Source organism: Symsagittifera roscoffensis, chromosome 1 (genome assembly GCF_963678635.1).
Source record: "Symsagittifera roscoffensis chromosome 1, txSymRosc1.1, whole genome shotgun sequence".
NCBI classification, from domain to species: Eukaryota; Metazoa; Xenacoelomorpha; order Acoela; family Convolutidae; genus Symsagittifera; species Symsagittifera roscoffensis.
In genome coordinates, this window is record NC_087062.1 from 36,073,034 (window position 1) to 36,085,936 (window position 12,903).

The 12,903-nt window shown below is 38.0% G+C and overlaps 1 protein-coding gene across 1 annotated transcript in view; it reads left to right on the forward strand.

Moving 5' to 3' along the window:
* LOC134856703 (solute carrier family 22 member 13-like) overlaps positions 1-11,941 on the forward strand; it is a 33,639-nt gene extending 21,698 nt beyond the window's left edge. The window contains exons 2-11 of the mRNA XM_063872974.1: positions 484-582; positions 1,094-1,282; positions 3,063-3,301; positions 7,770-7,873; positions 8,294-8,448; positions 8,787-8,955; positions 9,258-9,575; positions 9,810-10,021; positions 10,364-10,480; positions 11,523-11,941. Of these exons, the coding sequence (XP_063729044.1) occupies positions 507-582; positions 1,094-1,282; positions 3,063-3,301; positions 7,770-7,873; positions 8,294-8,448; positions 8,787-8,955; positions 9,258-9,575; positions 9,810-10,021; positions 10,364-10,480; positions 11,523-11,587 (1,644 nt within the window). The 5' untranslated portion in view covers positions 484-506 and the 3' untranslated portion in view covers positions 11,588-11,941. The remainder of the gene's footprint in view (positions 1-483; positions 583-1,093; positions 1,283-3,062; positions 3,302-7,769; positions 7,874-8,293; positions 8,449-8,786; positions 8,956-9,257; positions 9,576-9,809; positions 10,022-10,363; positions 10,481-11,522) is intronic.
* The last annotated feature ends 962 nt before the right edge of the window (positions 11,942-12,903 follow it).

Consider the following 12,903-nt stretch of genomic DNA (forward strand, 5'->3'; position numbering starts at 1 on the left):
ACTAGGCAAAAGTTGTTTCTAAAAAACTTCACTTTCTGAAAACAAAACAAAAAGTCTCCAAATCTCCAAACTCCGAAAAAAAATTGTTGACAAAACTACATGAAATATTTTACTTTTTTTCAGCTAAGAATGTTTTAATTTGAAAATTTTGCTTGCTGCAGCTAAATAGTTTGTTCGGCAATATTATTACGAAGGAAGTTACTGGGCCTCAGATGCAAATGTCTAAGAACATCAAAAACAAAGATGTTAAAAAACAAAATCTCACCGAGATTTAAGCCTCTTATTTCTTTTTCCGCACACACCAAAAAATGCAGAGCAGGAAAAATGAAAATTTTGAAAACTTGTTGTAATTGGAATCTTGTCTTTCAACCAGCTTTTCCAGCAACCTTTTTTTGTAATCCTTATGTCATTTTGCAATATGTAGTTATGTCATTTTTTCATTATGTCGTTTCCCTTAAGTCACTTTCTATATCTGTGTTTTAGTTTCAGCGATTGATACTAAACGGATGAATAAGAAGAAGATGAGTGAAGATGACGTGACTGAAATGGAGGAGATGTTCACTGAAATTGCCAAGACAACAGGTCAGAAGAGATATGCTTTTTACACTTGATTGCATGATTCTCGGGTCCTAATTCTTTTCATTAAAAAACTTTTTATTTTGGTTTTGTTTCTAGCGAGAGTTAAATTGACAGTCCGAACTTATTGTTTCAACCACTTAACGAAATGGGAAGGAACTATAGCGCGGAGTGTGTTTTTCCAAAGTAGGGGGTTAGGCATGGTTTAATTTTAAAAACCTTTCAACGATGATTCAGATTACAAAAAAAATTGAAAAATTTGTCTTGGTGTCTAGCGTTAGCTTAATATTACCAAAATTTCGAAAATGTTTTCAATTCTCTGAAAAAGCTTAGTCCAGGCTAAAACTAAAAGGGCTTTAATACATGGTTTGACTCTTAAAATGTCGTTCTAGTGGGCCTCTTTTTGTGCGGAGTAAATCAAAAATTTGTTTATTTTTGGCCACTAGAGAAAAAATCAGATGTGACATGAAACTTTCTCTCTTGTTACTTCAATAAGTTGCGCTATTTAAAAACACAGGCTACTTGAATTGGTGGCACTCATTGATGTTCATGGGCGTGATCATAGTGTCGCTGCAGGACGGGGGAAATCTTATCTGGCCAGTGTTTGGAGCAGCCCACATTCCCCACAAGTGCAAGGTTCCAGGACTGGACCATCCCCAGTTCAACCAGACGCCACAGGCACTCATTTTTGGAACGTTTTTCAATGGTAATTAATGATAATAATAATTTTAAAAAAACAATTGAGAAAACACATTATAAAAATTTTCTTTCATGTCCACTCCCACCCATAAAAAAAAAACAAAAGGGATTTTCATGTCAAACAAAAATATTTGGTCCGCACGTACAGACGACTTCAACTGAAACTGAAAATATTATGATTCAAAAATGCTTGGAGCTGGAAAATGTAGAACAAAATTATTCGAGAAAAGAATGAAGCGCAAATACTTTCTCTTAGGCTGGAGGAAAATCCGAAATAAATATTAATAAATCCGTTTTCAAGAAGGGAACTGACTCGAATACCATTTAACATTAACAAAACTCATTACAAAAAAAAAACATTGTGGAAGAAAATCATACAAACTAGTTAATTATTTATCGAGGGGTGTCTTTATGAGTGAACCACAAAAAATCCAGTTGAATTTCTGACTAACAAAAAATTTTCATCGAAAAATCGTTATCACAGATGTACGCGATTCAGAACTGTATGCGATTCAGGTGAGCGATTCAGAACTGAATTTAGTTGACTGTTTTGACGATTCAGGAATTTTATAAGTAATTTTTTGTTTAAAGCATAGAAGTTATTTACTAATGAACGAATCCTATTTTTGAATGTTTTCGTATTGTGTCTCGTCATTTTTCTGGGTTTTGCAACCTGAATTTAAGTTTGCTATTCGAGAAGTTCTTGATCGCTGATTAGTTCATTGTTTAGTAAGTATGGGTGCAGTCTCTTTATCATTTTAGCCAGTAAATTCAGCAAGACTGCTCCTATCAAGACAAAGCCCTGAGTGTTCCATTGCCTTTTAAGGTCTATGGAGCAGTAATAACATGAAAATTAAATGTAATAAAATTAAATTAAAGTTTTTTTTTTAAAAGTTTGAGGTTTATTGTGAAAACATCCCCCACCACACGCCATATAAAGTACAAAGTGATAAATTTTGCTCCTTTTAACAAATCAATTATGGTAAATGAGCTTCCTTCAACCAATTTGGAACAATTTCTAAGATGAATTAAATCTCCGCTGAAACATTATAGCGAAACATATATCGCGCGTTAATTTCCCCAAATTGGTCAAACTGGCAACCTTTAAACCGCCATAATCCTAAGAAAAGCAAGCTCTGGGCAACAATAATTTTTGAATAGTATAAAAAAATTTCGTCAAAAATGGCTAGTTAAAAAGTCGAAATTTGTCTTAAGAAAAAAAACCACGCCGAGCACAATTATTCCGTTACTTTTGCTACAAAAGTCGGAACAATAAACCATAAGAATGCAACTCCCTGACGCAACAGAACCTAATTGTCCTAAGATTTCGGAGACTTTCTGTTTTCGCAAATTAAGTCAATTTCGAAGTATCCGTTTTTTTGATGTTTTTCAATGTTGTGGTTTTATTAGCAGTTCCATATATCATTTCATCATTCTAATATATGGTTGAATATGAGTTTTGTAAATGTTTAGAAGTTGGTTTTGAGTAAATATCTGACGCAAATGGCATATAATGGACGGATTTCGAAGTAATCTTTTAAAAAGTTTTTGAATATGCAAATTTCATAGACAGATGGTTAGATTCCGATTCTTAATTTTTCAAATCGAGTTTCAATTTGTTTATAATGATGAACAAATTGAAACTCGATTTGAAAAATTAAGAATCGGAATCTAACCATCTGTCTATGAAATGCAACAAGTTCTTTTTGGACAAAAGCTTTCCTCAAAATATTTATAGTTTTTATAAATACTTTTCTAAGATTGTAATTATATAAATAGTTTTTCAGATCCTGATAAGTTCGGCTGTAAGGGAGTGGGCTCAGAGAATGACAACGGCTGTTCTGCCCTCAATGCAGACCCTATCGCCCTCATCCGGGAGGCGGAACTAATGGACAAATCAGTCACGGAGTTACTCCGGGAACCCGGCCAGTCGGAAGTTCTGAGTGAAGCCAAGTATAGCCAGTGTGACGAGATGCATGGCTACGAGTTCATGCCAGATAACGTGGAAGACTCAGTTGTCTCGGAGGTAAACAAACCGAGTTTTGCAAAATAGCTTTTGTTTGCTGAAGTAAATTTATTTATTAATTTGCCCAATTTTTTGCAAAACGACCAGTTGACACTTTTACAAGGAAATTACTCACGATAACGAATGAATCGATATGCCAAAAGTTTAAGCTATCTCATAAACTATTCTAAATACCTGGCACTAGGCGCGGATCCAGGATTTCTCGAGGAGGGGGCGGATTTTCGAAAAAATTTTAAAGTTTTTGTCGACCTTTTTTTTTAGGTCGACCCAATTGATATTTTCTGAGCTTTCCCAAAACACTATGAAAACCCTAATTTGACCAAATTTTCTGCGCGTCAGGCAAATTTATGAAAAAAGGCCAAACACGGCGTTTCGACAAAAAAATCGGGTTTTTTCTGCACACGTTCCCCCCTCAAAATTAGTAGAGATTGGCGCCGAGGGCGCCTTTATAAAAACTTTAAGGTCAGCCAGTCAAAATTGGATATCTCAAAATAGTAAAAAGGGGGGACCCTTTAGGTCGGCAGGGGGTCGAATCCTGGCAGTAAATTTTCCGGTGTGATTTGTAAGTTTATATGACACCCAAAATGTAACCGCCTGAAAATGATATTTTTTTTATTACAATTGACATTTCCCTTAGGTTGCAAATGGAAAACTTGAACTTAAAAACTGAATAGTGAATTAATACCTGAAAAAAATATGAAAAGAATAGAATAGAGAATATAGATTTAGAGCTTCCGGAAGGCTTTCGCAACTGATCTTGCGACAAACGTACTTGACAAACATATAGACTGGTGGACAGTGTCCTTGAACAATTAACTGCTCTAAATGAGTTCTAAGATATTATTATAAATAGAGATATAGATAAATAGATAAATTAGAGTGATTTACCGAAGGTCGCTTTATGACATCTCCCACACTTGGAGAAAACTTGTCAAAGAACAAATTTTGACTTTTGACTTAGACAGAAGTATAATAAGCATCGTACATCAAGTTTGACACAAACATCAAAAGAAAGAAGAGAATTTTAGCAACTAGCAAACTTATTCGTTAAATAGTTGTAAAGCAAGTTCACAGAAGTTTCGCTTGAGTTTTCATTTTTTTTAATCTCTTTTTTTTCTGGCTCTGCAAACCGCGTTTTCTTCAATGGGGTGACCTGATCCTTAGTCCGAGGAAAAAATGAAGAGCATCCTTCGCATCTAATCAGGGCGAGCGGAGTAGGGTGATTCTGTTGACTTGATTTCGGCGGTGTGATTTGCTCCTGGGTGTTTGAATTTCAACACTCTTAACAGAATGGCTTGGAGGATCGCCGAAAAACCTCGTGGGCTTCTTGAACCGTCCGGACAACCTGTTCGACTCGCCTGTCCCCTGATCGTTGTTGCTCGGCTCTGTAGCGACGTCACCTTGGATTACGGTAGAAAACGACTGTGGCGCTTCTTGAATGGAAGTCTCTTGAGTAGGAGTCTCTGAAGGTGCAGATGATAATGCCTCTGACTCAACGTGTGCTGGCGTCTCCGGTGGAGGAGAAACGATCTGAGACTACCCTGGCTGCTGATGTGACTGCGGAGGCGTAGTTCCCGAGATCTCATTTAGCTTGAGAGATGGTCCAGCCGTAACTGAATCTTCACTCGATGATTCCGCCGTGAGGTCCCCCACCGTACCTCTCACAGATTCACTGACCTGACGCAATGCTGTGGACGTGGTCCTTTGTGACGCTGGTCTCGGGGCAATCCGTCTCTAAATCTTCTCACCAATCGTGCCTGGTCAGTCTGAAAACTCGCGATCATTTAAGTTTCGTCTAAGGCTAATGTGATTTTTCCGATATACTTTTCCCTCGTCAGCAGTGTACGTGTTATCCGTAATTCGAACAATCTTGATCTTAGCTAATTTGAACAGAGGTTTTCCAGAGTTTCGATCAATAATTTTTCGAAAGATTTCGACTCTTAGAGGAACTTCTAAAATTAGTTTTTCTAATTTACATGCTTTTGAGCCAGAATTGTGCCATGTATGCCCCCAACTTGTTGAACGATTGTACGTCCTTTTTGACGATTGCCGTTCGCATTGGTCCCAGAAACGGATCCTCCCCAGTGAGCTCTGCAAGTAAGTCCACATTGAAAAGGCCCGGGAGTCCAACAACTTGTCGTTTATCCCGCTTGACGAGAAGTTTGTGACCGTTGATAGCATGGATCCCCACCTGAACCACAGCGTGTTGTCGGGCTATTTGGCCAATCTCTGCCTCCGGCATTTGTTTGGCCAGTCCTTCTTTAGTAGTCTGTCCTCGTGCAATTCCAAAGCGGTCTTTGGAGTCTCTGAACCTGGCCTTGTTGCATGCGCGTATCATATCGATCCTTCTAGGTCGGTTTGCTGATCCGGACATCGAGGGCGCGGATCGTTGTTGACTGGAAGCACGAAAATTTGGGGAGGATGCACTATATTTTTCTACACAGTTTAAGAGAGTCGCTCGTTCAAGAGTACTTTTAGCTAAGTCGATAGTATTGAACGATGAGGTCGAATTATTGAGACTAGAGTTATTGATCTGAGAGGTATTCATTGCGAGACTTACCGATGAGATGTAAGGTCGGAGACAATTTCTCAAAAACATCAGGTCTACCATATCCAATTTGCATAACGGGCTGTGATTCGTCAAGCGAATTAGGGTTTTCCTCCATCTGCCCTAAGGAGTTCCACACTGTTGATTTGCACCACATCGATGGCCATAACACGGTAGTCCGGTTCGCTATCTTCTCCTACGTCTATGAAATCACATTCTTGGGCCAGTTGCAGCTGCTCTTGTTGTATCATGTTGACTCGGCGCTTTGTGGTTTTGCACATCTTAGCAAAATGTCCCTTCTTTTTGCAGGCATTGCACGTGGCCTCTCTGGCCGGACACGACCGACAATGTTCCAATGTAAACGGATTGCCACACACAGAAGTAACAAGATTTTGACTGACTTGGGCGTTGGTTAGACCGATGATGACCTCCCCCTCGGCCAATCTTTGATGGGTTACGGAACTGTTGTACCGAGGATGTAGGTTCTTACTTGATCCGTATGGAGTTAGTATTGGGTGTTGTCGATTGGTTGTGCGAGAGCAATTTTTGAAATTGTTCCGAAGTTTTCGCCCTTTTTCACTTTCTAACGCTACTTGCAATGTGTCTTCGAGGTTAACTTTTGCCTTGATTAACTGACTTTGTACATCAATGTCCCTAATACGACCAATAAATAGGTCTTCAAGCGTGGCTTTTTCCTGTTCTATAGGCCAATTACACAAGGCAGTTTGTGCGCTGCGACCTGAATAAAAGGAATAAAACAAGTCATCTTCTTGTATGAAAACTGTATAGTACATTTTGATCCTCTCAACAGTATAGTCCCGTTCAGCCTTAAATAGATCCTCGCATATCTTATGAAAGTCGATAAACGAGCACGAATTGAGGTCCAAGTGTGGGTACGAATCGACGAACCCCTTTTTCCCCTCATTGCCTAACGAGAAAAAGAGTCTCGACTTCAGACGCGCTTCTGCCTCATGTTGGCACCAACCGTGTCCTATCCGAGGACCTTTACGTCTCCTCTCCGCATTTTATTTGTACATTCGCCTGTTCGCAGCTGCTTTTCTAAGATCTCTACTGGCAGCCTCTGTTGCATCCTCTGACGGTCCCGGAGCTTCGGGTTTAGGATACGGTTCGTCCACTAGATTAGCACGAGCCACTAACACCTCCCCTGGCGAAATGTTATCTTTTAAGCTTATGGCCAAGAAAATTGTCCCACCCATGCCTCCCAAAGGAAAGGCGGATTAACCAATGATTTGACCTAACATGAAGGGATTCCGAGTAGGTCAGTCCTGTCTTCATCCTTAGGTTGCAAAGGGAAAACTTGAATGTAAAAACTGAATAAATATTAAAAAGAATAGAATAGAGAATATGGATTTAGAGCTTCCAGAATTGAATATGTTTTAGAGAGTCCTTTTTAACAACTTGAATTTTTTTACCTCAGGCTTTTGCAACAGATCTTGCAAAAAACGTAGTTGATAAACATATAGACTGGTCGACAGTGTCCTTGAACAATTTACTGCACTAAATGAGATCTAAGATATGATTATACATAGAGATATAGATAAATAGATAAACTAGAGTGAGGTACTGAAGGTCGCCTCAAAACAATTAACAAGTTATCTGTAATTTCAGGTTTTCTGAAATTGAAACCTGAGCCCTATACTTTTAACTGAATGAGTTGGCAACCGACGACTCAAGCATAAATTAAATTAAGAAGACATATTATTTCAAAAATAATAATTATAAAAACTATTTAAACAGTTTTTAGATTACATAACCTTTTTGTAGATGGACCTTATGATTATGTCTTTTTAAAATAGTATGGCTTTTTTTTTTGCTTGAGTCCATTAATTCAGAATAGTTTCGCCAGGTTTACATACATCAGATGGGGTTCTAAAACTTTTGCTTTAATTGGTTCTTTAGTTCCGATTAGTCTGTGGGCGTGAGTTCTACCGCAGAATCGACAAGTCTGCGTTCGCTTTTGGACAGTGCATCGGCGCTTTCCTGTTCGGCTATCTTGGCGACAGGTATTTCATTTGATACAACGAGCTTAATCAACCATTGAAAACTCTCGTAATAAGGTCATATGAAAAAATAGGAGTTTCGCAGCTCTTATCAAATGCATCTCAGACGATTTTTTATGATCTTCGAAAAAATATATATTTTTGAAAATGCGTTTCAGGAAATGATAATTTAAATTAGTCGTAAGAGTTAGCGCCAACATTTTAGATCTTCAAAAACAAAGTAAACTTAACCTTGAATTTGCAATTAAAATAACTTTTCAATCGTGGAGCTTCCTTGTCTTCTAGTTCCACCATAGCATGATATCGTTGAAGTTGCGCACCAAAAGAATTTGGTTCGGTTTACAATAACTAACACGCCAGCAGATCCTGCTGTTTTTTGATCTCTCACTATGTGCTTTTAGTCAGAATGAGGCGCTATTTTAGGTTTGGTCGGAAGCGGGTGCTGACTATCCAGTTTCTGATTGAGATCCCCTTCATCGTGGCCATGTCTTTCAGCAACAACATGCAGGTCATCATAGGACTCCGATTCATTATCTCTGTGTTTAACATGGCCAAATACCCTCTAGCTGTCACCTACGGTAAATTACATTGCAATCTCTTTTGCAAAGTAGTACGAATCTCGGATAAATTAGTAGAGAGTTAAGCACTCTCAAATAAACACCTTCGACCCAATAATCTATGTTGAGAAACTAGCACAAACCAAAAATACAATTAATTTTTGCCAAAAAATTACAAAACTCCTTAAAAACGTCCGGCATAAAAGTTAGCGGCGGAAAAATAGGTTTTTTGTTTAAGAGTTGGATTTGTCCAAATTTTCAATTTTATTTGAACTTGCCTGCCGAAAGTCCCCGAATGAAATAGTGAAGCTGTGCTCATTCTGCATTCGTAGAATTGAGCCTGTTCCATGTTTTCGCAGGATTGGAGACTGTGCTTCCCTCCCACAGGAATGTGATGGGTATCATGCCTGGCATGGTGTATGGGATTGGCATGTCCTTCTACACTATACTGGCTTATTTCATCCGCACTTGGCGCATCTTCACCACCACTGGCATGTGGTTCTGCATGCCAGTCATGCTCTACTGGTTGTAAGTATCGTAAAATTTTGCATGCAGGGATTGAACTCCACTGTTGCTTCATACGCTTATATAAATATCGGTTTTTTGGTCATACAGAATGCAGTGCTTTTGAAATAATCGTGAGGATATTTGAAAACTCTGAAAATAGCTTAAACTTAGATCCTGTCTTGAAAAATTGCGACACTACCGTCTACCCGTTCCTTAAAATAATCCGCTGTGAAATATCCGCTGTGAGAGCAAACCGTTTTCTGGTTGCAAAATTTAATTTACAAAAACTGTTCTCCGGGAATCATGGCAGGATTTTTCTTTAGGATCCTACTTCCAGAGAGTCCTCTATGGCTCATCAAAGCTCGGAAGTTCCGAGAATTCAAACGATCAGTTGATAACATGGAAAAGAGAACAGGCAAGAAATTCGACACCAAATTCCAGCTCAAACTGGGAGAGTTAGTTGAACGGGAGCCAGAAGAGAGAAGCTACTGGAATTTTTTCAAAGATGGAGTGGCTTGTAAGAGGAGGGAGTATGTGGACGAAGCTCATGAGGAACTGCACATGAGCACGTACATGAAGTTGAAGTTGATCTTCATGAACCATCTATTGAGGCGCTGGTTGATGATACACTGCTGTGTCTGGTAAACCATTGTTCAAACATTCAAACGGTGCTTGAAGTTTGAAGCTATGTAAATAAACTAAGAGTTCGAAGGGTCATTACAGATGTTACAAGAGACTGTAACCGAAGTCGGCAGCGAGTTTTTCTTCTTGCAAATATTTATAATTTTTTTTTATTTTGGACAAACTCTCACATCAAATCAAAGCCCGAGTCAAGATTCAAGCAGATAGTCAACGTCTTTTTATCTCCGTTTTAGGTCTGCAACCATGGTGTTATATTATACCCTGACTATGGGCCAGGATCTGTTCGACCTCAACCTCTACAGCTTCACATTCATGATAGGCTTCTTCGAGGTGCCCGGAACTCTTCTAACTATGCTCATTGTGAACAGAATGGGCAGAAAACCCACTCTGATCTCAGGCCTAATTCTATGTGCTGCATGTCTCATGTTGTGCTACTTCTTCAATGGTAGGTCATAGGTCAATAGTGCAATCAAACCATTGAATGAGCTTTGCCAGCCCAAAGTGTGTCTCTTATGACTCGCGATGGTTCTCTTGTTTTTGTAAATATCTGATATAAATCAGTAATATGCTGTAATCACTAGAATAGTATCTAATAATCGCGCCAATTCTGTAAGGTGTACGCGGAGGTTTTTTCTTTATAATTTTTTCGGGAATCTCTAGTTATGTTTTTTCAAAATCGATGTACAAGTTTAACAAGTCCTATATTTTTCGACGGGTTGTAGCTAACCCTTCGTTTTAAATCTGCTAGAATCTGTTTTCAAGATATTATTGTCTTCTCTGTATTTAGGCAACAAACTAGTTCTTCTGGTGTCGGCCTCTTGCGCGAAGCTGTTCGTCACAGGAGTGTTCGCACTCATCTACCTCTACCTCGGCGAGTCCATGCCCACCCTCTCACGCACCACAGGCAAGATACGCACAACCTATGAGTAGTCAAAACAAACAATCCATCCATATATGCTCTTTCATAACTTGATGTAACAGTACCGAATGTTCACTACCTTATAGGGGAAAAGAATGCAGGGAAACGGTGTCAATACGAAGCGAAGGACCCAAATTCGAGCGCTTCAGCTCAATGCGGCAAAAGACTGGTGTGCTTTTTAAATGACACACCTAAATGCAACTTTTCACAAGGATAGCTGGTTATTTTGCCAGTAGCACAGAATGTTCCGACCAGTCATGAAAAATTGTAACATTTTTTTCCAATTTTGTTTTCAAATTAATGTCGTTTTCTCGAGCGGGGGGAACCAATTGATTTTCCGAGCTCTCCTAAAGCACTAAAAAGACGCTGTTTTGGCCAAAATTGACAAAAAAATTGCCCGTTTTTGGGCCCTTTTTTGAAAAGTTTGACAAAAAAGTTGCTATTTTTTGGCGCGCGCTCCCCCTCAAAATTAATAATATAAAATTTTGGGGTCGGTCGACCAAAAGTAGATTTCCTTAAAAGTACCAAAGGGGGAAACCTTTGGGTCGGCAGGGGTTCGAATCCCTGAGGGGGGGGGGGGGGGGGGGGGAGGTCGTCGGCCCCTTCCGCCCTCCCCTCTAAATCCGCCCCTGCTCAAGCATTTTCATCAGTCATTGGAAAATATGCAAATTGGAAAGCAATTTTTGAAGACAAAAAAATCAAAGTTTAAATTTTTTTCCCAAATTTTTCAAGTTTTTGATTAATAATAAAATGTAATAATTTGAGTAATAAAATGAAGCTAAAAACTCCAAAAACTTACTTCATTTGAGAAAACTAAAATTTTAAGGCTTAAACTAAGCATAAATAAGCTAATATAAGAATACTCACTCGCTCGAAATTAGATGAAAAATCAAAAATTTTAAACCGGTTTTTCTCGACAACGATTTTTTCCGACCTAGGCACCTAGATTGGAGGTCGAGACGGAAGCTATGTCTAAATCGGTCCCTTGTATTAACTGACTCGAATATTTATATACTGTTTATTCCAGCTGTCGGTTTTGCGTCTGCTTTCTGCCGTGTTGTGGGATGGCTTTTCCCTTTGTGGACCTGCTGAACTCCTACATACCAGGGGCCAGTCTCATTTTCATGACGTCACTAGCCCTACTCAGTGCATTCCTCAGCTTCTTCCTCCCGGAGACCAGTGGACAGAAACTACCAGCCACTCCTGAAGATTGCGAATTGATTAGTAAAGGACAGTGGAAGGAAAACATTGACATAGAAGTGGAACTAACCTAAAAGTAGCTTCTTAAATTGTTACTTTTCAGAATATATATGAATAGTTGACAATTTCTTACTTAGAAGTGAACCAGGTATAACCAAGGGCTTTAATCTGAGCTTTCAGCGCTTTATTCTGATATACATAGACTTGTATTCTGAGCAATGAAAGATGATATTTCATAGATAAAGAAAAATATATGTAGAAAAAAAATCTGATGCTTTCTTTGATTGTTATGTTTCTACCAGAAGTATATCTTCACCGAAATTAAAATGCTGCAATTTTTTTTGCCACAATTGCAACCAAAATTTTGTCCCACAAATAAGCCATTTTGGCTTTTTTAAATAACCAAGTATTATGCTTAAACTACTGAGCTAATAAATAGGAGACTTAAATCAAATGAAGCCTCTTACCCAACCTAACAAAAATTTAGAAGAGTACAATCTCAAAAACTTTGAGGAAAACGTTCAAAAATTGTTTTTTACGAGCTTAATTTTGAGTAAAATGACATTTGTCGACTGTCAAGCTGACGGTCTTATAAATTAGGTTTATAAATTTGATTCAATTGAAAAAATTTAAAAAAAAACTTTTTCTCATTTTTCATAAGAACCAACGTCTACAAAAAGCATAAAATATAAGCAAATTAGATGCACCTTCGAAGACAAAATGGAGGAACAAAAGGGATTAGATTTAATTATAATTGATCTCATTGGGTTTCTGAGCAAAACTAATGAACTAGAAAATTGAATAAAAATAATGGATTATAATCAATTATAATCGATTATAATTATATCGAAAAATAAACAATTAAATAATTGATTCTAATCGATTAGAATGGATTATAGTTACTTATCCTTTAATTTTTAAAAGAGAGAATTGATTATTAATAGATACCCAAAACTTCTACATGTAAAAAATTCTAGCGAAAAAAACTTCTTCATGCTTTAGATAATTTTTAAAACGTGTAACCTAATGATATTACTCTTTCAGTTTCCCAAAACCTCCCGCATCCAAGTTTAGGCGTAAGTAATCGATTATAACGAATAAATTTGATGATTTTTGATAATTAAAATTGATAATAATTACCAAAATTAGGTGTTTAAAAGATTTATAATTGATTATAATCGTGATATTTTCCAAGAGATTATAATCTT